Source organism: Rhinichthys klamathensis, unplaced genomic scaffold, assembly GCF_029890125.1.
Source record: "Rhinichthys klamathensis goyatoka isolate OS25496 unplaced genomic scaffold, OSU_Roscu_1.1 h1tg000320l_1, whole genome shotgun sequence".
NCBI lineage: Eukaryota > Metazoa > Chordata > Actinopteri > Cypriniformes > Leuciscidae > Rhinichthys > Rhinichthys klamathensis.
Genome location: NW_026606836.1, coordinates 405,001 through 431,307, shown reverse-complemented (window position 1 = coordinate 431,307; position 26,307 = coordinate 405,001). Strand labels below are relative to the sequence as shown.

Here is a 26,307-nt window from a genome sequence, read left to right as displayed (position 1 = left end):
CTTGACGAATCCATTTAGTATTTTTTGCGTTTTTTCCGCAAAGGTTATGAAAACGCATCGGACTCAGTGTGCAAGGTTCTCTTACGAGAGGTTCTCTCGTATTGCGTAAGCTAGCTTACGCTGCGGGAAAGATTCATCTTTTCTGAGAAATTGAAGCCAAAAATTATCCTATAATTTTGTATCTATTGTCAACGCAGTTCAGCTGCAGCAGAGCATGAGCAGGCTAGCTAGCAGCTCATTGGCTCGCTCACAGGGAACTGCTTAAGCCTATGAGGGGACACGAATGAACTCTCGGCCAATGAGAGTCTGACCTGCTCTCATTGCGTCAGAGCCCGCCGAAACGGGCGTGGCCAGAGAGTATAAATTCGCCTCTCAGGCTGTAAACTCTGATTTTCATCTCTTCAGCGAGGCTACACGCATCTGCTGATCCTGAGAGAAGCCGCCGTCGTGGAAAAGGCACCTTCTAGCGAGCATCTGGGAGACTGAGGAAGCCGGCCGTCTTCGCCACCTTCAGCCGTCCTGCAAGTTAGCGCCATCCGACGGATTCATATCCTTTTATCAAAAGCTTCTTGTTTTGTGTGTGTGTGTATCTAAAAGAGCCGAGCAACTTTGTAAAGATGTCTCGTTTTTCCTCCTGCGGTTCTTGCCGCGCTCCCCTCGAGACTGGAGACCGCCACGTCATCTGCGCTCTCTGCCTCGGATTGGAGCACGCCGAGCTCGCCCTCGCCGATGGCGGCTGCGATCTCTGCGAGGAGATGCCGTTGTCGACCCTGCGGGCTCGACTTCAGGCCACAAAAGCTGCTTCCGCGCCGCCTTCGACTTCGCCGCGTAAGAAGAAACGTCGCTCGCAAAGGCCGCCGGAACCCCAGCCAGAAGCGTTCATCCCGCCGGAGCCTGTCGCCTCCTGCTCTCCTTGTGGACGGAGCCGCAGAAAAGGGCTATCTTTCCATTCCCCCTGTAGAGGACCTGGTCGCCGCACATCTGTGCCCGCCCTCCACGAGATGGCGCTCATCACCTGTGCTTCCTTCTAAAGCCTGCAGAGCGACTTCGAGCTTCCACGCGCGCGCTTACTCAGCCGCCGGCCAAGCAGCCTCTGCACTTCACTCCATGACCGTCCTCCAGATTCTACAGGGTGATTTACTGCGTGAGTGGGACGAGAGCGGAAAAAATCCCCCCTCAGTCGCGGATTTGAGGAGCGCTACGGACATTGCCCTTCGCGCTACAAAGTCTGCTGCTCAAGCCCTGGGGAAATGTATGGCCGCCATTTGCGTGTCTGAAAGACATTTGTGGCTCACGCTCGCCGACATGGGAGATTCCGAGCGCGCCGCTTTTCTCAACGCCCCGCTCTCTCCATCCGGCCTCTTCGGATCTGCTGTCACGGGTATCGTTGACCGTTTCTCCGAAGTGCAGAAAGCCTCCCAGGCCATGAATCTTTTTCTGCCTCGTCGCGCTAGCTCCTCTGCAGGCCGCTCACGTGACCAGCCTCCTGCACGAGCCCCACCCCAGCGCCCAGCTCAGCACAGTCAGACTTCTCAGCGACGCCAGGGCGGCCGCCCTCGTTCTCGCTCCGACAGCCGCCACAGACCGCCGCCTCCCCGTGGGCCTCGGTCCAGGATCACGCTGAAACCTGATCACTCTAAGTCTGCCTAGCACAGCTGAGAAAAAGACGGCGCTCTCCCGCCGAGGCCGGACCGCCGTCAAAGTTTCGCCCTCTGTTAGTCCCCGCTCACGCGGCTACTACAGCAGTGTACCCCGCCATTACCAAGCCGGTTCCCTTTCCCGCTTGCATGAGCACAAACGCCGTTTTCACGGCGACCCAGAGAAATCTCAAAAAGAGCATAAAAGCCTCACGTGTAGAAAATGTGCCCACAACACTGTGTTCACTCATACACAAAAGCATTTTAGTTCCCGTGTGTCTCACAGAGCCCACTCTCATAAAGCGGTTCCTACCCGCTCGAGTGTCAGAGTACATAAGCGCGCCCACGAGCCCGTGTGCGCGTCCCACCTCTGCCCACTCTGTTACACGGCCCTTAAACTCATCTCTGAGTGTAAGTCCCGCTGTCATAAACACGATGAGCGCGCCCGCGCGGCCCGCTGTGTACAGCAACGGGGACCATGTAGCCATTCACCCCTTAGCGTTACGCTTCAAAGCGTGGGAAGCTATTCCGGGAAAAAGGCTAGGCTATCGCTTACAGTTTCACCGCCGCCCTCCACGTTTCCGAGCTCGGCTAGAGACTATTGTGAACCCAGAAGCAGTGACTCTGCTCCGTTCAGAGATAGCAAAACTATTGTGCAAAAGGGCTATAGAGAGAGTCCCTCTATCTATGAGCGAGTCGGGGTTTTACGGCCGTTATTTTCTGGTTCCAAAGAAAGACGGCGGCCTCAGACCAATCTTATACCTCAGATTTCTGAACAAAGTTCTCATGAAGAGACCGTTCAAAATGCTCACTATCAGAAAACTCCTCGCGCATGTGCGCCAGGGGGACTGGTTCATTTCACTAGATCTGAAAGATGCTTACTTTCAGATTCAGATAAATCCCCTTCACAGGCCATTCTTACGTTTCGCCTTCGAAGGCCAGGTTTATCAATACACCGTCCTCCCGTTCGGCCTATCCCTAGCACCCCGCACATTTACGAAGTGCATGGATGCGGCGCTCGCCCCCCTGCGGAGTCAGGGGCTGCGAATACTGAACTATTTGGACGACTGGCTGATTTTGGCACAATCACAGAGGGAGCTACTGTCTCATCGTACAGTCCTCCTCGACCATCTGAAAAGCTTGGCCGGGCCGCCAGCTGATAAAGGTAACGCAGACCTGTATCACAGCTCTGCAGCCGTGGACCATGACAGAATGGTTTCAGCGGGGCGTTTCCATGGGGACCTTTTCTCGCCGAAAAGTCATTTCGACAGACGCATCCAACATGGGTTGGGGTGCGGTCTGCGAGGGCTCACCGGCCTTCGGCCCCTGGTCAGCTCAGGAGAGTCTCCTCCACATAAACTGTTTGGAGATGCTGGCGGTCGAGAACGCGCTCACGCGCTTTCTGCCGCGCATTCACGGTCACCATGTGCTGATCCGTTCGGACAATATGGCTGTGGTCTCCTATCTAAACCGTCAGGGCGGTGTCAGATCCAGAATTCTCTTCCGGCTGACAGAACGCATCCTAGTTTGGTCCCAGTGTCACCTGCTCTCGCTCAGAGCGACGCACGTGCCGGGCCATCTGAACGACGGTCCAGACAGTCTGTCCAGGAACCCCATTCCCCCTGGCGAATGGTCCCTGCACACTCATACAGTCCAAAAGCTGTGGCGAATATTCGGCAGAGCAGAGGTGGACCTCTTCGCCTCAGAAGAAAACACCCACTGCCCAATATTTTTCTCAAAACGCGAGGACGCGCTAGCCCAGACCTGGCCCAGCCGCCCGCTTTATGCATTCCCTCCGGTTTCTCTGCTACCACAGGTGCTTCAGAGAATCAGGGAAACACGCCACTCGGTGCTCCTCATAGCCCCGCGTTGGGAAGGTCAGACTTGGTTTCCGGAGCTCACTCAGCTGTCACAGACAGCCCCGTGGCCCATTCCAGTCAGAACAGATCTCCTCTCCCAAGCTCGCGGCACGATCTGGCATCCCCACCCAGAGCGCTGGGCGCTTCATGCGTGGGTGATCAACGACTACCCGTTGCTTTGCCAGAAGGAGTGTTAAACACGATCATGCAGGCTAGAGCGGCTTCTACTAGAAGGCTCTATGCGTCTAAATGGTCTGTGTTCTCTAAGTGGTGCACCGACAGACACTTGGACCCACGGTCATGCGAGGTTCCTTCCTTGCTAGTTTTTCTCCAAGAGATGCTGGATAAGGGCAGGTCCCCTTCCACTCTCAAGGTGTATGTGGCAGCCGTCGCAGCGTTCGCTGAACCCCGGCGCGGCCAGTCACTGGGCAAAGATGGCTTAGTCATCCGCTTCCTCAGGGGAGCTAGAAGGATGAACCCCTCACGCCCCCCGTCGGTGCCGATTTGGGACCTTTCCATAGTTCTCGAAGCTATGAAAGCCCCCCCATTCGAACCGTTAAACACCGTGGAGCTCAAATACCTTTCGCTCAAGACTATCTTCCTGCTCGCGCTCGCGTCAGTGAAGCGTGTGGGAGACCTTCACGCGCTGTCCAGCAGCGCTTCCTGTCTGGAGTTTGGGCCCAATGACTCCTTAGTCGTTCTCAAACCTAGACATGGTTATGTCCCAAAAGCGATTGGTACCCCATTCAGGGCACAAGTTATTTCTCTATCGGCTCTGCCTGCATCCGATAGCGAATCTGACTCTAATCTCCTGTGTCCGGTCAGGGCCCTGAGATTATACTTTACTCGCACTGCTCCGGTCAGACGAGCTGAGCAGCTTTTTGTTTCGTTCGGTGGGCGCACCAAGGGGTTGGCCGCCTCGAAACAGTCTCTGTCCAGATGGATAGTTGATGCCATTGCAGCCGCATACGCGTCAAAAGACCTGCCATGCCCTCTGGGCATCAGGGCCCATTCCACTAGAGGCATGGCCTCATCGTGGGCTTGGTCCAGCGGAATTTCCATTCATGATATTTGTGTGGCAGCGGGATGGGCTTCCCCCTCCACCTTTATCAGATTTTACAATCTGGAAGTTCCCGCCTTGCAGGCTAAACTACTAGCAGTCTAGTATGTTACAGCTCTTCTGGTTGAGCTGCACTATAGGGAGTTATTCACGCAGACCGGTCTCGTTCTGTCCCTCCTTATCATGTGCTTATGTACTTCACAAATCCCCGGCCCGCTCCGCTGGCCTTTGTCACATGTACATATTTTATTCCCACTCATAAGGGTTCCCCGGGGTCCCCCCTGGGACTCATAGTGGATGCTTAGCACGCACGGCGTTGACCAGGTGTTCCCGCAGCGTAAGCTAGCTTACGCAATACGAGAGAACCTCTCGTAAGAGAACGAATCGGTTACCTAACGTAACCTCGGTTCTCTCTAGATGAGGGAACGAGTATTGCGTTCCTGGCCGTGCTTGTGCTACTAGCGTTCTCGCTTCATTCTATGAAAACCAGAGTTTACAGCCTGAGAGGCGAATTTATACTCTCTGGCCACGCCCGTTTCGGCGGGCTCTGACGCAATGAGAGCAGGTCAGACTCTCATTGGCCGAGAGTTCATTCGTGTCCCCTCATAGGCTTAAGCAGTTCCCTGTGAGCGAGCCAATGAGCTGCTAGCTAGCCTGCTCATGCTCTGCTGCAGCTGAACTGCGTTGACAATAGATACAAAATTATAGGATCAAATTTGGCTTCAATTTCTCAGAAAAGATGAATCTTTCCCGCAGCGTAAGCTAGCTTACGCAATACTCGTTCCCTCATCTAGAGAGAACCGAGGTTACGTTAGGTAACCGATTCGTTTCTGTGCATGACGAATTTTTAGGCTGATGAACACGAAAAAACGCATACGAAAATTTCGGACTCAGTGTGCAATGGCCTTTATAGTCATCCATTTTTTTTCTTCAAGACTGTTCATAACTTTTTTTAAGTTAGTTACATAAAAACGTAGGCCTACATTTGTCTAATTTGATACCGAACAGTAAGATTATTACCCCTTACTAACTGCTAGTAGTTCAAGCTAGTTCTTAAGACACTGTCTTAACATAATGGCTATGTTTATGCAACTGGCCCCTGGTTTCACAAACAGGGCTTTGATTACGCCAGGATTAGGCCTTAGTTCAATAGGACATTTAAGTAGCTTTTATAAATGTGCCTTAGAAAAAAACATTACTGATGTGAATCTTGTCAAATTTTATCTTTGTGAATCTTAAATTAGGTCATATTTGTTTATCAAAAATCCTGGCAAATGTTAAGAAATGTCAGTGCAAGTTGCTTTCAGTTAAGACAGCTCAAACATGCATTTTAGTCTGGGACTAGACTTAAGCCTTGTCTGTGAAACCAGAGGAATATGTTTTTTCTTCTGTGTAAAATCTATTCAGCACTAGCACTATTTTGTTGTGATTCAGCTAGTTTGTTTGGTTCAAGGGTTCAAAATCCTCACTGAGAACTTATCTGTGATGGACAGCCAGTGTTGCTTCTCCATCCCTCAAAACTGTGTTATTCAGATCATGCATATTTTAATTGTTGATGTAGAGTTTTACGGTTTCATTTCCTGTGGTTAGAGGAATGGGCCTAACCTCTAGGGATGGACACACCCTGGGTGGCGGGAAATGCTCATTTTAACTCATTTAGGAAATGTCAGTTGTGCAAATGGAAATATTTGTTTCTCTTGCCTGTTGGTTGAATTTATTGATTGTTTTTAAACTCTTTGTCTTAACTATCATTGAGGGAACTTACTGAAATGTATAGAGAGACAAGAGTTAGTTTTACAGAAAATTATATATTCCAATTAACTACAGGCGGGAAAATTGTGTATTTAAGAGCGTTCAGAAGTGAGTCAGGGGGAACAGAGATAGTTTTAGAGCTTAATGCAAAGGTTGTTAATGTTGCTTGAGTTTTAACAATCTCCAACAGTTAGTGAGAGAAGTTGGTGCTAGTTTTAGCACCTCAACAGAGCTATTTTTAGACTGTTTTTGTAACCTTTGTTGTTATTTTTGCTCTCATCCACTGTCGAATGGACCTTTTGCACTTCCTTGCCCTTAAAGTATTAAACTTCTTTTGGAACAACCTTTAATCGGATGCCTAGTGTGATTCTCCTCGGGTCTCTATCACATTATTTCAAATGCCTATGCAGAAAATTAATAGTGGAAACACTTCCAGAACCACGGCTGGCGAAAAAGTCGATGGTCACGGTTGTGTCCACTTTTGCATTATTGTTCTGCGTTGCGTGAATTAAAATGGAAGGCGAGTTACAAATACGTTCTGCCTGGTTACTCCATTTCTCCATAACCTACTCTTCTTAATTAGGATAATAGGAACAGGTGAATCTGTTCTTCAATAACTGCTCAACAGTTCTTCACCAGGATGAGCTGTGGTCTGTATTGGGTTTATGTCAGCCCAGTTGCCTGGTACTATTAATAACACCAGCAGGAGAACCCGGTCCCATCTGCAGTAAATGAACTCATTCAGTAGAAGGCTTTGCCATGCAAGTTCAAGCTGTTCAACTTTAGCCTAGTTTCTACAAAGACACACAGCATTACCTATATTTATCAAATATATATATATATATATATATATTATAGATGTATTAAAATAATCAAAAGTCATGCAAATAATGCTGTATCCATTCCCAATTTAAAGGAACAGTTAGTTTAAAATACCTTTTATTTGTTTACTTTCCAAATCTATCTATCTATCTATCTATCTATCTATCTATCTATCTATCTATCTATCTATCTATCTATCTATCTATCTATCTATCTATCTATCTATCTATCTATCTATCTATCTATCTATCTATCTATCTATCTATCTATCTATCTATCTATCTATCTATCTATCTTTTTGCGGCATCTCCATAAACTTTACAGATTAATGCATTGAAATCATATCCCAATGCATATTGCAGCACTGATGATAAGCTCCATTTAACTCCATGTGCGATGTATCGTGCAGCTCTAGTTTGGAACAACATGAGGGTGAGTAAATAATGGCAGTATCTTTATTTCTGTGTGAACTTTCCTTTAATTGCTTCATTGAAGAGTCAAAGAAGGGGCCAGCTCTGCCAAACATGTTTGCTTGGAGGGAAATAATCTGCATTATGGATAGACTGATGAATTATGAATAGATTTATGAGAGGAAGGGCAGAGAGAGAGAAAGAGAGTTTATGGATGCTGTCTCTCGTCGCACAGTACGACGCAACAAATAAAATCAAAATCAAGTCAAAGCTGACATCTCTCTAACTTCATCTTGTCTGCACGTTCGCTCCACAAAACCCCAAGAGATGATGAAAAGCAGTACGAAGAATAACTCTGCATCTGTGCGGCATTTTCTAGTCGTGATACCAAATATGTAAATAAAAAACTGAAACGCTTCTCTGCTCGACAACATCCTGTCAACAACTCTGAGTGTTTTATGGAAACAATAAGACTGAGGGCAAAACAAAATAGTGGATGTACCAACATGTCAATCATAAAAGATTTACTGCTTCACACTGACCATCAATTTTTCAGTCAAAACAGATTGTTTACCTTCTTCAGGAACCGCACGCCATAAGTAAATATGTACAGGTAAAACGTGAATCTCCACCTGAGAAGAAAACAAACAGAACGGTACATTCAGAAACATGCTGTTAATATTTTTGTTTTGCATTATTACTGCATCAAAAGGTCATTTTAAAGCAGAAGCGTCAACTCGTCCAGAGAAGGGGGGAGGTGAACACAGCGATCAGGTTAACCCCACTCCACGGGCTGAAGTACTTCAAAAATAATCAGGAATTCAATGTGCAAGATGTCCTATTTCTTACATCCTACTGTTACCGTGACAACATTTCACAGCACATCCTCCACAACAAAGGCAATGCTGGAGACAGAAGGCTGACCTGGGCTGATATAACATCACATTTCAGCCGTTCCCTCCACAATTACCCCCAGGTGCAATTAGAGGCAGCGTTTGATCAAATTAATACTTTTATTCTGCAAGGACGCATTAAATTGATCAGTTCAGACATTAAGACCATCAGTTAAAGGTTCTCTAAGCGATCCTGGGTGACGTCACTTCTTGTTGACGTTCGAACTATTGTCAAACAAAACGGAGGCTAGCTAGACCCTCCCTCCTCCTCATCCGCACACTAACCCCCCAAACCACACCCCCAAACCCTTCTTGTCGGTCATTGGCTGGAACAGTTTGTTATGTTTTGGGGAGCGGGTCGCTGCAGTTTGTTTTTGGTGCTGTTTGTGAAGCATGGGCTGTCTACAGAGATCGCGTTTCTTTACAGTGTGTTCAGGGGACAGGCAGCCAGCGGATAGTGAGGAGATGTTTGCTGTATGTGACAAAAAATGTTTTGGCCTAAAAAACACATGACATCGCTTAGAGCACCTTTAAGACATTAATAAGGTTAGAAAAGATTTGTATTTCAAACAAATGCTGTTATTTTGAACTTTCTTTTTATCAGAATATCCTTTAAAAATGCATCAAGTTTTCCACAAAAATATTAAAGGGCACCTATTATGCAAAATTCACCTTTACATGGCGTTTGAACATAAATGTGTGTTGGCAGTGTGTGTACACAACCACCCTATAATGGTAAAAATCAACCCGCTCCTTTTTATGTTCCCCATGATTCATCGAACAGTGTCTCAAAATGAGTCGTTCGCATTTTCTACACATTATGACATCACAATGTAACAAGCCACGCCCCCGACTGGCAACATGATCGAATAAGCTTAGCTCCTCCCCTAATGTTCTGTTGTTTGTTATATCAATGAACACAGAACGCGTTTTTCAGTTCCAATGCGCTACTTTTTCCATTGCTTTTCTATGTAAACGCGCTAGATGTATTTACATTTCTCAGCTCATTTTCATTTAAAGATACACACACGAAAACAGCGTGTTTTTGCATCCACCCAAAAAGGGTCATTTTGGGCATGGCATAATAAATGACGTGTGAGGTATTTTGAGCTGAAACTTCACAGATTATGTGGACACCAAGGACTTATATTAGGCTACATCTTGTAAAAAGGGACATAATGGGTCACCTTTAAGCACAACTGTTTTCAACATTGATAATTATAAGAAATGTTTCTTGAGCATCAAATCAGCATATTAGAATGATTTCTAAAGGATCATGTGACACTGAAATGGACTGCAAAAATAGCGTATTAACAGCTGTAATTATCCATTTTAGTTATAATCCATTTTAAATGATGGTATGGGGTTAGGGTGAAGACTGGAGTAATGATGCTGAAAATTCAGCTTTACTATCAAAGGAATAAATTACATTTTACACTCAAATGCCATAATTTGATTAATATCAATATTCCTATAGTTAAAGATCATGCTTCATGCTTCTGTCCCTTGACTGGCCCTTTACAGATCTGTGGACAGACCCTCTCGGAAAACACAAATAATTCACAATATCATCATTTAAAATTGATTATAACAATTCATCTTCTTAAAACTAGTACAAACCCTCAAAAGTTTAAGGTCAATTTAATTTCTCATTATATGCCCCCTTTAATAAGCTTTAATGTTTGATTATATACTTGAACATTTTTTAAATTTATAATTTTTATATACTATAAATCTGGGTCCTGAAGCAAAACCAGTTAAGAAGCACTGCTCTAAAACACAGTCGCCCTGTTTTCTCAGCATGTCTGTATGAGTCACCGTAAACCAGTTGTTCCACCACAACCACACATACGGTCCTCTCACCAGGCTTTCCAATGCTGATTCATGCAACCTTTTCCCAATCCTTTTGGAGTATTTTTCCAGTGTTTGTCAAACGTTTCAGGCCAAGTACCACTTTCGATTGAAAACTACTGGCTTAAGTTGCCTTTGCAGATCTACGGAAGAGCCTTAAAAAACACATGCACGACAAAAATAACATTTCAAGTTTTGCAATCCAATTTAAACATACTAATACCTCATAATAAATATATTTATGAATTTGGAGCAATGTGTTCTATCTTTAAACTTTTGCTGACTGCCCTTTTCCTCGAACAGTACAGCATGGTGCTAGCAACACCGAGCTCATGGGTTCGATTCTCAAAGAATAAGAGCTGTGCGTGTAAACCTCACCCCCCTCACTAGCGACTGGCACTAGAGGGTGCGGTCTTTTGGTACGAATCCCGCTCAGAGCGGGTCAAGTAGGACCGGTTACACGTGGTGCCGTGACCCGGATGGGAGTGAGGTTTAGGGGGGTGAGTGTAACGGACGTAGGCCAGTAAGAGCTGTGCGTGTAAACCTCACTCCCCTGGCCTTAAAAAGGCGCATTAGGAACTGATGCTAGCGGCTACGTCCTTGTTAGCACGCCCGCCTCTCGCGCCCGAATCCCGCTCGGAGCAGGTCGACTGATGACTGATGATGAACTGATGAAATGTGTACCTTGCACGCAATGTTAGCTGCTTTGGATAAATGCGTATGCATAAATGTAAAATGTTTTCCGATCACTTTCTGCCCTGCCGATGTAAAAATGTAGTGTATATTAAAATTAAGAAACAGACATGACATTTTTTTTTTCATTAAATGTATATGTTTAGTTTAATACTGTAAAGTGTTGTGATTGAGAACCACTGCTGTTGAGAAAGATGACGAGGCCATTTAAACTAGCGATTGTTAGTGAGATTTGTCAATACGCAGCATGGAAAAAATAAACGACCATAGACTGTTGCAGGGATGATGTATTTTTGTAAGCCAAAACAAGGAGCATTTTAGCACTTCTGGTTCCATTGTCCCAAATTTAATGGCTTTTTTAAATGGGTTTTCGGTTAAAGGCCTGAAATAAGGTCTGTGGTGAACACATGCTTAAGATATTTTCATGTTGACATATAATACATCAGTAAAACCCTTGTGCTTGTTCTTAAAGATTTTACTTGAAAAAGGTGGTTGCTAAGTGGAAAAATGGGATTATAAAGGTTCTCAGGGACAGTAAACATCCCCAACAGATAAACGTATCTACTCACTACTCGAATTCAGAGTGTCATTGCTTTTTTAATCGCGCTCTCGCAAACTACTCAAACTAAAATTTTCAAGAATTTAAATTTTTTTAAATAAAGACTTGTCAAAAAAAAGGGGTTGTCAAAAGCTTATTGATGGTGACGTTGAAATCATGCATCCGTGGAAGGGGTGTATCGGTAAATGTTTTGGTGCATACAGTCAGACAACGAATACAGTCAGTCACAGGCGATTCACGCTACAATCCAGAAAGGGGTGCGAGTGGTAATGCAACGCTGTTTGCTAACCTCCACAACAAGAAAAAGAGCAGAAGAAGAAGAGACTATCTACGCACCAACCCAACAAGAGTTCAGATGGCACGCAAGGGCTTGCTAGTAGCCTATACGCCGAGTTTTGATTAATTTTTGTAACGCGCTCCACTAACTTCACGGAAAGGAAACCGGGACGGCAGAAAGTGGCATCCTGTTGTTTTTTTCTTTATTTTACAAAAGCACAATGTTTTGTTTTTATTGTGAGTATACCCATGTCTGTGTCGAATTATGTCTGTATGACCATAAATGACAGAGTATTTTAAGTTGCTCCCACTGTTATAATGCGGGGGTAGTGGGCAGACGACATCATCCAAATGTGCCATTTTGTAGCTGATTGTGACCAAATAACTTTTGCTTTTTAATCAGCCCTACAAAAAAAAAAAACTATGCAAGAGTGCATTCTGTTTACTGCATTTTACTCTAAAGGAGGCTCTCCTGTACTGTACCAACTACCTCAAGAGGGAACTAGCTAGTTGGAACAAACTGTAATTTTCACTACTGTCTCTGTTGACAATGAAATAATAAAAACAAGAAACCTAGCATTTGGGATTTGTTGCTTTTTGCTGTACCGAACTCGTATCGAACCGTGACCCCAAAACCAAGGTACGTACCGAACCGTGACTTCTTTGTACCGTTACACCCCGATCTGTGGTGTAGTTTATTTATAGTCTACGTTAATACGCATTTTACTTACAGTAGTCTTCAAAATTCATAAAAGTTGTGAAGATTATCTTCATAAAAAATCATAAACTTTTGTTGCTCACAGAGATTATTTTTGTGCAACAATAAAACCAACAAAAAAAAAATCCATGTGGACTTCCAGGTTGGCCTACAGAAATACAGCATCACTTCAGCGCTCTATTGGGAACAACTGAAGAGTCAGTGAGTGCAGGGGAATACCAGGTGAGTTAAGCTAGCTTGTCTCTGTGGTTATAGATCTCTCTGCCTGTGGTCAGTTTCCAAGCATAGACGCTTGTGCCAGCCGATACCTATGAGATCAAAGCCGACAAAGAAATGAGTAACAGGGTCTCACAGCCAAACAAACACCTTCCACAGACACTGCACCTTCCCTGAGGCCGAATGACTGCGGTTGTACTCTGAGGATTACCGTGTGGTATACAGCATTAATTACTGCTTTGATATTCACACAGACAGAACTCCCTGTCACTCTGCATGAGAAATGAAAACAACATCAATTGCGGTTCCTTCCTTTAAGGCTGAGCTTCACTGCAGACGGACACGGAGACCACCCACAGTAACATTCGCTGACGGTCTGACGCATAGTGCACACAAAACTGGAAAGTGCCTGAGAAATATTGCAAGCAAACGTTAGATTGCACTTCCATGAGTAAGGATGCACTGGCTATTTTTTTAACATGAAAGACTGGTAAAAACTGGTGGACATTATGAGCGCTTGTGAGGGAGAACTAATCAAATCTGTGGAAGATATTCAGGCACTTTACTAACAAACAATCTGTATATTCTGCTTTGTTTTTTGAGTCTGTGAAATAATCTGTACACTTCAGGGCAAACTAATAAACAATAAAAAATGGGCCAAGCCAAAAATGGCTAAATATTTAGTGGTCTTTTTATGGTCTTAACCATTTTAATCACAAATCACTGGTCAGGGAAATTAGCAAGACTTGCACAAATACTGTAGATAACTTGGCATGGAATAGCCGGTAACACTGTATTTTAATGTGACGTATTTACGTTATTTACTATAGTAATAACAGTAAATTATGCATAATTACAAGTAACTAACCCTAAACCAAACCCTAACCTTAACTCTATAGTAAGTGCATGTAGTTCATTAATATTACTCAGTAGCCTACTTATTTGAGTAAGTACAATGTAACTAAGTCACCTTAAAATAAAGTGCCATCGAAATCCTTCCCCTTTGCTTTCTTTAAAGGGATACTCCACCCAAAAATGACAATTCTGTCATCATTTACTCACCCTCAAGTTGTTGCAAACCTGTATGAGTTTCTTTCTTCTGCTGAACACAAAGGAAGATATTTAGAAGAACGATTGGAACCAAACGGTTTTTGGGTGGAGTATCCCTTTAAAGAAAGCAAAGGGGAAGGATTTAGGTGGCACTTTTTTTTAAGGTGACATAGTTAAAAAATGAAAATTCTGTCATCATTTACTCACCCTCAAGTTTACATCAAACTTGAGGGTGAGTAAATGATGACAGAATTTTCATTTTTGGGTGGAGTATCCCTTTTAATGTTAAAAGCCATGTGGGTAAATTTGCAAACAGAAAAGAGTCAGTGTTGTTCCACACAATGTTAATGGCTTCAAACAGTTCATGAGTAGTTGAAAAATGTCTCCATGGTTGGAGTTTAATGTGACACCAAATATTCACTATAGGGTTCAAATCTGGACAAACATGAGCCTGGTGGATTTGTTCTCAAGTCACTTATAGGTTGTCTTAGCAATTTGGGCAGGAACTTTGTCTTGTTGAACTATAACATCTGATCATTCCTCTTTAGATTACAACTTTTTTTTAATTTGTGGAAACCAAGCCATGCTTCAATATTCTCCTCCAAAGCATTATATTACTTTTTTCACAGTGAAGTAGCTCATGAAAACCAGCAGCTAAAAAGGCTCCCACACAATGACACAGTCTCTTCATCGCTCTGGAGCATCATCATGCAACTCGTGTTTCATTGTGATTCATCACTTACACACAACTTCCCATATTCTGCCAGAAACTTCATTCTGTCTTTGATGTTTTTCTAGGACAGCAATGGCTTTGTAAGTAGTGCATATGATAACATTTTTGCTAATTTCCAGACCAATAATTTGTGGTTAAGATAAATGAAAGCTAAGTGTTTAGCCATTTTGGGCTTGGATCATTTTTTATTTTTGCCCAGGATTGTACTTTGAACAGGCTGGATGTATTCGTTGGACAGTAAATAGTAATAATAAAAAGTCTATGCAAAACAAGACTGACAAAGTGAGATAACCTACAAAAAAATGCAGTTTTATGTCAATGTATGAATAATTTAAAATTGATTTTTTTTTTTTTTTTATTGAAACTCTGTTCAGAAGTAATGTGCTATGAAATGTAAAAATGTAAAACCAAATGCTATTTATTATCATTTGGAAAGTAGGCTGGTGAAGATATATATATTTACAATGACTTTGCAATAAAATAAAATAAATCAATAAATGGGCAGACAACGGGAGTGTTCAGGAAAACTGCTAGAAATTATATTATTTTTTATTTTTTTGGTGACAATTCCATTTGGTGATGCTAGACTAAAGGCAAATTACACATTTCATCTTTAAATTTTAGCAGTAAAATCAAAGTTGGTAAAAATAATTTCTGTGAATCCTATCCATTTTAAATGCATTCAATGATTCATTTGCTAAAATGAATCATTGAAATGTTCAAATGTTTAAACAAAAATGAATATACATAAAACAATAGGTAAATAGTGCTATAAATATTTAAAACTAGGTAAATATTGACACGTATGGCTATTTATTAGTAGTGCATTTAATGAAAAAATATAATTCATTCTTGTTCATTTATTTATTCAAGTTTTGATTATTTTTCTGCATTAAACATTTGGAATCTACTTATTGTTTGGTTGAAATTATGGTTCAAAAAGGCTGAAATAATGTCAAGATTATACAAGCTATCACTCAGTCCTAATTGGAAGAAGGAAATGCATTTGACAATGTGTTACTCAGGTCATTATTTAAGAAGCTTTGGACGTCTTCCTTTCCGCAGTTTTACTGCAAATCAGAGCCTTTGGCCTTGAGCTGAAGACTGACCTTGAAAGCCCTTCCAGAAGGAGATACACCTGAGTCTCCTCACAGAGAGTGATGCTTTCAGACGCTGTAGTTGATCAGTGATGCTGTCTGACAGGCCTCTGAGGACATTCTGTAGGACTGCGCTGGACCATGAGCACAGAAACACCAGCTCTTGTTTACACACTTCTCAGTAACTTTAAACTGCATCCCCCATTAAACCTTTCACGGCTGGCTTCTTCATAATCAACGGCTGAGAGAAAGAAAGATTTTTTTTTGGCTAATGAAGCACAGGGAGGGTTTTTTTTTAAGCAAAGGGAAAAATAATCAATTCAAGTGTATTGAAATGAAAGGGCAGTTTTCGCTGTTTGGCATTATTTAACATTTTGAGCCTTATTCTTGACCAATAGTAAAAACAAACCGGAGTAATTTACCTAATTAGAGGTCAACGCAGTTGCCTGGCAACAGGTTAGCTAAACATGGGATCGAAAAAGAGAGAGAAATAAGCATTTGCGTCAAGTTCATACAGTATAAAATGACTATAGCTGGTTCCATACCCGCTAACTAGACAGCAAATCAATGATCATCCACTTTTTCAGCAGCCTTGGATAAGTATTTTCCCCACTGATTTTCTTCACGTTCAGAAAATTCTAAACGGATTCATGGATTTAAAAAAAAAATATTGCAAACAACAACAAAAAGTGTGAAATTCAGGAAAAAAGTCAAAGGAACAAGACTGAGCTTTTTTGATAAAAAAAATAGAAAAAAAAAATCCAATAAAGCAAAGCAAATGATGTAAAATAATAAAAAAAAGATTACATTTACATAACATTTACCTTTACAATACATTTTAACATATATATATATATATATATATAAATATATTATATCTATTATATGTAATTTTTTTAAGTAAAAAGATCTATTGTTCTAAGGAGAAAATTAAACGAAAGTAATTTATACTTCCAAAACCAATCTGCTGCATTCTGTAATATAGTTATAGTTCTAGATTATTAAAAGAGATAGTTTAGGTTCTGGATGCAGGACACACTAGAATACACCAGACACAGCAAAATACACTATTTTGTAACAGTTTTGAATGTACTCCTCAATCCAAACCTAAAGTGCATTGTGTGGATTTAAAGCACAACAGCTTTAGTTTTCTGAGAGAGATTGCATTGTGAGAAATTCTTACATACGTTCACAAATTCCAATGTTTTTGATGGGATTGGAAGTGCACCATAATCTCAGGCATTATGCAATAAGCACGTCAAAATCTTTTGTGAAGCATCTGGTTGTTTTCATACAACTCTGACAAAAAATACTGAACTAAAAATGCATAAAACTGACCACACAATCTGTGTAAACGTTCAAGTCATACAGTGTTTCTATGGAGACTAAAAATATTCCTTATTCTCTGTGGGTGTGAAATAATCCACTCTTTCCACTGAGCTTTCTATGAGCTGTGATTATTTCCTCGCAAAGTGAAGAAAAAAAAAAACGCTGTCGAGGTTACATGACTAACAAGAGAAATCTCAAGACTTCCTTATGCCAAAAAACACACAAAAACCCAAATACAATTAGTTAAAAATCTAAGCCAAAAAATACCCCACTGACAGAATAAAGTTATGTTCAGACTAGAATACTACCATATTTACTATTTTTGCAGTGTGTAAACTGTGCATAGTAAAAAAAGTCTTCTGTGTGCACAAAACACACACATGACCTACTAGATTAGCAAAAATACAGTATGACGTATACAAAACAGCACATGGTCTGAGATAAAAATGCAACGACCTTGACCTTTCTGCAATGACTTTGACCTTTCCGTGTGATGCACGAACCAGAAGATCAGGCACCATCGGCAAGACTTTTTATTTCTTAGATGATAACTGGATGCCACTCACAGAATTAATTATGTACATAAGGTCACATGACAAACGTAACACTCTCGCATACTTCTAATGCATTCTGTTCATAATATAATATAATTAATCAAAAATAAAACAAAACTTGTGATATGGTTTAGATTATGTGTGATTATCAAATCATTAAGTATAATAAAGTATAATATATAGGGCTGGGTAAAAAATATCGATCGCTCGATATTAATCGATTCTCAATTTTACGAACCGATATCGATTCTTAATTCTCAAGAATCGATTAGTCATCCTGTTTTCATTTGATGAATGAATGGAACATTGTAGCGCGCATCCCATCCAATTAATCGCAATAATCTTTGTGCTTTGTTACTATTGATACTAAATAAAGTCTCAAATTTCAAATTACGTCCATTTTCTTACGAAATTCAAAAACATAAATACCGTTTTGGCGCTGTGGCGTGAGATCGCTCTGGCTCAGCACATCTCAAGAGAAGCACATGATCTCCTCTTCTGCCTTAATAATACCAGTTACAGCGCGAAATAAACATGAATGAGCATCTGAAAGTGTGTTAAAAGATAGAGAACAACTTATCCGTATCATGTCACATGGAATCGCTCAATCAGTGTTTCAACCGTGGAAAGACGTCAGTAAAACAACTTGTAAACAATGTCATGTAACGTCACATTTACCTCAGAAAAACCATATGTGACCATAAACTCGTTAGTCAGCTAGAAATATTAACTCTAAAGAGGAGCATTTTGCTAAATATATGCACCATATTACATATTCATTATAATTTTTAATGTTCTTCGATATTTAATGCATGTTTGAATAAATCTGTTTTTATGACAGCCACCATTTAAATGTTTATATTTCATATAACTTTATTATTATAAAAAAAATAAGTGTAATTTAAGTGTTTGTATAGCTACAAATCAGTTAATTTTTTCCTTCAATATTATAGTAGGCTAATGAAGCCTAGTAGGCTACAACTGACTCCCATAGTTTACAGCATTAGTTAAGAGATTTGTTTTCCTTGAAAAAATTTGCCATGTATTGTACCTGACATCCAAAATAATCAATATTGAATCGAATTGCAAGCTTGCGAATCGAAATTGAATCGAATTGTGAAATTTGTGTCAATACCCAGCCCTAATAATATATAAATAATAAATATATTAACTCATGACTTGTTGTTTTCAGTGTCTCAGATGCTGATCGTTTTAACGTGCAGTTGGGAACGCAATGCATGCCAACCGTATTTCAAAACTTGTGTTGTTGTCAATAAAAGAGACGCTTTAAAGGGGTAATTCACAGCTGAGAAAATGGGCTTTAAATAAAACTGGGCTGCCTATGAGGCTACGAGGCTTGATCAGTCAAATACGGCATTGCTTGAGTAGGAAATACTTCTTAGCAAACTTTGAGTTACAATGGCGTCGACTTGCATTGTTCCCGGGTGCAAGATTTCAAAGACTCAGGGACAGATGTACTAATGCTTTTTCGCCACCTTCAGGCATATTTGTTTCGCAAAGTGCGCATAAAACCATGGCGAGGTATATACGAACGGGACGCACCGAGATGAAAGCGCAGACTGCCTGTCGCGGGAACTGAAAATGGCAGAATGCGCTTTTCGTGTCATGCATATGCATTCATGGGATGGTCAAGGGGAAAGTGGGAGTGTCACATAAAGAGATGGGAGGGGAAGCGTAAACTGCGCCTAAGTATGTGTTCAGTGTTATGTACAGAAAATGCTGGTGAAAGCGCGCCTCTATAAAATTCTCCGCCTCTTAAAGCAACACTAAGTAAGATTTTTTACCTTAAAATAATGTTTCCAAAAGGGTTTCAGTGGTTCATTAAGTCGTAACAGGGTGAAAGGCACTTCTGGATTCGCTTTGCGGTCCTATATCTGCTATAACCACGCTATGTAAGATTGCGAGATCGGGTCGCGTTTCTGTAGTTAGACTTAGACTTAGATTTAGATTAGATTAGATTATGTTTATTTATCCTCTCGGAAAATTGTTCTGCCTCTACAGCACGTCTGATACATTCATACAACGACAATTTTACATGACACAATACAGAGTACACAGAATTTCCCACACCCCAACCACCCCCCTCTCTCATCCCCGCCACTCCACTACACGTACACAGCATCAGGACAGAAGACTCAAAAAAAACCTGTTTAAAGTGCTATTAGTGCTATTAAAGTGCTAAATAGTGCTATTTAAAGTGCTGTCCTGCAGGTAACATCTTGTTCATCAGAGTGATGCTAGTTGGAATGAATGACTTACTGGCTCGATTTGTCTGGAAATAAGGTAGCCTAAACCTTCTCCGTGATGGCAACATCTCATATGCCCGGTGTAAGGGATGTGACGTATCTTTAGTGATAGCTAAACCTTTCTTCAGCACCCTTCTTTCACCGGTGGTAGCCATACTGTCTAGTTTGTGCCCCGCGACCTTGCTGGCCAGGTTGACTATCTTGCTCAATCTGTTTTTGTTGGTCACTGACAAAGAGAAATACCATGCAACGCAACAGAAAAGTAGCATGCTCTCCACAGATGAGTGATAGAAAAGTAACATCATGTCTCTGTCCACTCTAAACTGTCTCAGTCTCCGCATAAAGTAAAGTCTCTGCAGCCCCTTCTTATATATGGTGTCGGTATTACTATTCCATTGCAACTTATTGTCTATTATTGTGCCTAAGTACTTGTACTCTGCCACAATTGCCACCTCCTCTCCGTCTATAAACAAGCACTGGTGTGGCTGGCTCCCAGTTCTATAATCTATTATTATTTCCTTTGTTTTCTTTATATTTAGAAGAAGACAGCTGGACCTGCACCAGTCTACGAATGAATTCACCCAGGCCCTATAGTTGGTCTCATCACGGTTCTGTATTAACCCCACTATTGCAGTGTCATCTGCAAATTTTATTGTGAGATGCTCAGAAGTGTTACTTCTGCACTCGTTGGTGTAAAGAGTGAACAATACTGGTGAGATGACACTGCCTTGTGGGGATCCTGTGTTGGTCATAATCTGAGAGGACACAACTTCATTTACCCTAACACACTGTGTTCTCTCCGTCAGAAAGGACTCAACCCACCTGATTATATTAGGATTTACCCCTAACTGCCCCAGCCTCTCCATCATAATGTGAGGCCTGATGGTATTAAAGGCAGAGGAGAAATCTATAAAGAGAACTCGGGCATATCGTTTGGGCTTATCCAGATGGCAATAGATATTATGGAGCATATACAGAAGTGCATCATCTGTGCTGCGCTTATTCCTGTAGGCAAACTGTAAAGGGTCGAGATTACATTGCACATCATTTAAAATATGTCTCAGAACAATTTTTTCTAGGCTCTTCATCACGATTGATATAAGGGCGACTGGACGATAATCATTTAAAACAGCTGGTCTTGCTACCTTAGGTACTGGTACAATGAGCGAGGACTTCCAGGCTTTAGGAATGTAGTGTGTGTCTAATGACTCTTGAAAAAGCTGGCAGAAGATTAAGCTGAGTTGTTCACTACACTTCTGCAGAACCCTACCACTTATTTGGTCAGGGCCTGGAGCTTTTTTAGGATCAATTTTGTTGAAAACTCTACGTACCTCATCTGCTGTAATAATCGGGGGATTGCCAAACTGTAACTGCTGTCTAATGGTATCACGCTCCAAGAGAAAGTCTGATGTTTCGAATCGTGCATAAAAAACATTCAGATCATCTGCAAATGCTTGATCATCTCCATTTGTATCTATGTGCCTTTTCTTCTCTGCCTTCCCTATCATTGTATACATTCCTTGCCATACATGTTTCAGATTATTCCCCCTCATTTTCGCCTCAATCTGTAGTTTATATTTCTGTTTACAACTATATGTTATCTGTCTAATCTCCTTCTGAATTGCTTTCATTTTTTGCCTGTCTCCCTGTTCAAAAGCTATCCTTTTCCTTTGTAGTGCAACCTTTAATTCTTTGTTTACCCAAGGTTTGTCATTTGGAAAAACTCTGAAAGTTTTTTCTGGGATTATACAGTCCACACAGAAACGAATATAATCAGTCACCACTGAAGTCAACTCTTCCAAGTTCTTACAAGTGTTCGTGAAAATGTCCCACACAGTACATTCAAAACAGCCTCTAAGGCATTCAACAGACTCATCAGTCCACTGTTTGACTGTCTTTATCTCGGGTTTGCTGGTTTTGAGTTTTTGTTTATACTGCGGGACGAGCTGGATTGCGTTGTGATCTGAATCTCCAAGGGGTGGTTTTGCATAGCCCTTATAAGCGTCTTTAATGTTCCCAAAGCATAGATCGAGTGTCTTTTCCCTCCTTGTCGGGCACTTGACGTATTGATAATAGTTGGGCAACACGCTTTTAATTGAGCATCCATTGAAATCTCCGAGAACAAACTTCGGCGCATCAGGTGCCAGGTCTTCTAATTTAGCCATTGTGTCATAAATCCTATTTGCCGCGACTTTAGGATTAGCGCGGGGATGAATATATACCACTGTGACAAACACCTGACCAAATTCCCTAGGTAGATAGTAAGGTCTTAACGAGAGCGACAATAGCTCAATGTCCTCCGAGCAGTGGGAGTCTCTAACGGTGTAATTTCCACACCATCCCTCATTAATATAAACACATACTCCCCCACCCATGCTTTTGCCGGTTACCTGTGCATCGCGGTCCAGTCTAATCGGGTCCCTAAACCCCGTGATCCTGAGTGTTGAGTTATCAGTCGTGTCTTTAAGCCATGTTTCCGTAAAGCACAACAGACAACTTTCCCGATACTCTGAGAGGTACCTCACAGCGTTCCGAAGCTCCGTGAATTGCTTCACCAAGGAGCGGGTGTTAGCCAGAATGACCGTAGGTAGAGGTGGCTTGCTCCCCCGTCTGCGAACTCTACGCCGTACGCCCCCACGCCGACCTCTTTTCCTCGGTGCTGTGGATGTCCGTGTACACTCCTCCGGCAGATCGACTGGGAAGTTTCCGCTGTGCAGATCCCTTAGTTGCCAAAGTTGGTCCCGGGTGTAACGTAAAATCCCATATGTTGTGGCGGCGGCCGATGCATGGTCTCCCGGGCTCAGTGAGAAGACTGTCGACAGCAACAGGTGGATCACCAGGACGATAGATAGAGACTGCATAGCAAAACGCATCTTGACTTTATATGCTCACTTCTGACTTAGCGACCCCACTTTACATATAAACCATAAAACAAAAACAGAAAAACAAACAAAACATTTCAGACGTGCTGTAGGCACTCGTCGCCACAGTGCAGCGCCGGATGTAACGGACTTCTAATGAGTTCTAATGAGACATAAGAAAACTACAAATTTGACTTGCTTTACGTCAAGCGTTACAATAGTCATTATTTTGTTTTTCTTCGTTTCTGATGTCGCAATACATCATAATTTTATGAAATCACGCAACATACTCTACCTTGTCTGTGGACATCGTTCATTCCAAAGCCGGTGCTGGATAAACAGCGAGTGTGTGTGCGACAGTAGGAGGCGGTAGGCTAAATTATTTACGACAGCGCTAATGGACAATTCCGCTTCCAACCTGTAGGGCGACCGCTGAGGAAAAGTTACTTGGTGTTGCTTTAAAAACAGGTGTAACTTAGGAAGCGGGTTTCCTGGCATATGCCTCCTGGTGAAATGGCAGCAGTAATCCGCGCAAGACGAAGACATAGGCTAAGGAGACGAGCAGAAAAGATTTTTGCCACAAGAATCACACTTTTTCAGTTGAGTGAAAACGAAATCATTAAGCGTTATTACAGCAATATTACAGTTACTGGAAGAAATCAAAGGCCTTGTATGATGTTTAAATTTGCTGTTACCTCACGAACAAGCAGATCAACCTCATTATCGCTTAATTTTTGTTTTCGTTGTTTTGCCTGACTTGGTGGCTGATCCATGATGGAAAGAGAGGAGGCCCATTCAATTGCGCGTTTAAATTCGCGCAATTTACGGTATAGTGGGTGTGGACAGGCGCTGATGAACTGCAGGTTTGGTACATAATGCGCACAACTGCGGTTTTACATCAAGCGCTTTCTGCGTCTTGGCCATGGCGCTATTAATGCTGCGTTCGCAAATGTACGTACATCTGGCCCTAAATGTTTAATGGGAGTTAAAGCTGCACGATTCTGGATAAATTGAGAATCACAGTTGTTTTAGCTTCTTCTTCCCTAAAAGGACTACTTTTTCAAGCACCACAAAACATGATCTCCAATAGTGCCTTTTGCAAGAATCAGCGTAGCTCTATAATTCTCATCATTACATAGTTCTCATTAGGCTAGTTCTCAAAAGTGAGTGTGTTCTGTGATCTTTGAAGACTTTGGCTTAATTGCCTCTGAAAGAAATGGCACAGTGTCGTGCTTTAGCGCTGATTAGATGGTCACTATTACTTCTGGGGCTTTTTTAGACTCGACTGTAGATCAGAGAGAAACCGACAGAACATTAGTGTCATTGAATCCTACAGCTGAGGCTACAAACGGTGAACAAGGAGACAGTGTTCACACATGCCGTGCTACAAAGCCATTGTAAGACATTAAGTTGCTGATTTATGCCGACATGAGCAACAGCGAGCGCTGCCGATGAGAGTTTAGCAGAGGTTGACTTTATGCAAATGAGCAGTGACATGATACAGCATGTTAGTAACGTTTCTGGTAAAATATTCACGTCTGAGTTGTGGAATGGAAGAAGAAATACTGTTAAAGCAGAGAGATAGAGCAGTAGATGACAAGAAAATGAGATTCTGTGGACAGGACAAGCAAAGACAGGTGACAAGAGGGTTCAGAGAGAGACACAGGAATAGACTGTGGCCTACTTGCCCTCATGCCGCCTAACTAGCCGACACTGGGACACAATAACACTCACAGGTGAGACCTGTCTATTTCAGACACGCTTCGCCACAGGGACCAACACCAACCAAATGAGTTCAGCAGGAACTTCACACAGACGAAAGAAATGTGGAACAAACAACTCAGGTTTAGCGAGAAATCAAAACTGACCATGGTCACATTATCGTTCAAAAGTTTTTGAAAGAATTTAATACTTTTATTTGGCTTTGAATTGAACTAAACTAACTCTGAAGACTGGAGTAATGATGCTGAAAATGTAGCTCTGCATTACAGGAATACATAACATTTTAAAATATATTTTAAATTCTAATAATATTTCACAATATTATTGTTTTTAATATTTTAAATAAAAAAATGCAGCCTTGATGAGCAAAAGTCTTCCTTTCAAAAACATTTAAAAATCTTACAGAATTGCCCTTAATGCATGTAGCTGGCCTTATTGTGAACGATTCATCATAAAAATGAACTCCAAAATGAATAAACTCCAAAGAAAAAAATGTCCCATATATATATACACTCACCTAAAGGATTATTAGGAACACCTGTTCAATTTCTCATTAATGCAATTATCTAATCAACCAATCACATGGCAGTTGCTTCAATGCATTTAGGGGTGTGGTCCTGGTCAAGACAATCTCCTGAACTCCAAACTGAATGTCAGAATGGGAAAGAAAGGTGATTTAAGCAATTTTGAGCGTGGCATGGTTGTTGGTGCCAGACGGGCCGGTCCGAGTATTTCACAATCTGCTCAGTTACTGGGATTTTCACGCACAACCATTTCTAGGGTTTACAAAGAATGGTGTGAAAAGGGAAAAACATCCAGTATGCGGCAGTCCTGTGAGGGAAAATGCCTTGTTGATGCTAGAGGTCAGAGGAGAATGGGCCGACTGATTCAAGCTGATAGAAGAGCAACTTTGACTGAAATAACCACTCGTTACAACCGAGGTATGCAGCAAAGCATTTGTGAAGCCACAACACGCACAACCTTGAGGCGGATGGTCTACAACTGCAGAAGACCCCACCGGGTACCACTCATCTCCACTACAAATAGGAAAAAGAGGCTACAATTTGCAAGAGCTCACCAAAATTGGACAGTTGAAGACTGGAAAAATGTTGCCTGTTCTGATGAGTCTCGATTTCTGTTGAGACATTCAGATGGTAGAGTCAGCATTTGGCGTAAACAGAATGAGAACATGGATCCATCATGCTTTGTTACCACTGTGCAGGCTGGTGGTGGTGGTGTAATGGTGTGGGGGATGTTTTCTTGGCCCACTTTAGGCCCCTTAGTGGCAATTGGGCATCGTTTAAATCCCACGGCCTACCTGAGCATTGTTTCTGACCATGTCCATCCCTTTATGGCCACCATGTACCCATCCTCTGATGGCTACTTCCAGCAGGATAATGCACCATGTCACAAAGCTCGAATCATTTCAAATTGGTTTCTTGAACATGACAATGAGTTCACTGTACTAAAATGGCCCCCACAGTCACCAGATCTCAACCCAATAGAGCATCTTTGGGATGTGGTGGAACGGGAGCTTCGTGCCCTGGATGTGCATCCCACAAATCTCCATCAACTGCAAGATGCTATCCTATCAATATGGGCCAACATTTCTAAAGAATGCTTTCAGCACCTTGTTGAATCAATGCCACGTAGAATTAAGGCAGTTCTTTTCTGCGAAAGGGGGTCAAACACAGTATTAGTATGGTGTTCCTAATAATCCTTTAGGTGAGTGTATATATATATATATAATTTAAAATATACTCCAGTATATATATATATATATATATATATTGCATTTAATATGGAAACGGTACTTTAAACCATTTAGCGGGCTCATTTTCTGTGATACCAACTTCAAATTTGGAACACAACTTGGTTAGCCACATGACTTTGATTTTCTATTTTAGAGTCCAAATTATTTTTCAAAATATATATTTAATATAGAACA

General features: G+C 41.9%; 2 protein-coding genes across 5 annotated transcripts in view; one reads left to right on the top strand and one right to left on the bottom strand.

Moving 5' to 3' along the window:
• Positions 1–26,307, top strand: part of stk39 (serine threonine kinase 39) — a 151,727-nt gene that overhangs the window by 26,707 nt on the left and 98,713 nt on the right. The window lies entirely within an intron of this gene.
• cers6 (ceramide synthase 6) overlaps positions 1–26,307 on the bottom strand; it is a 59,523-nt gene that overhangs the window by 21,071 nt on the left and 12,145 nt on the right. Inside the window, exon 4 of the mRNA XM_056271453.1 lies at positions 8,115–8,172. Coding sequence (XP_056127428.1) covers positions 8,115–8,172 — 58 coding nt within the window. The remainder of the gene's footprint in view (positions 1–8,114; positions 8,173–26,307) is intronic.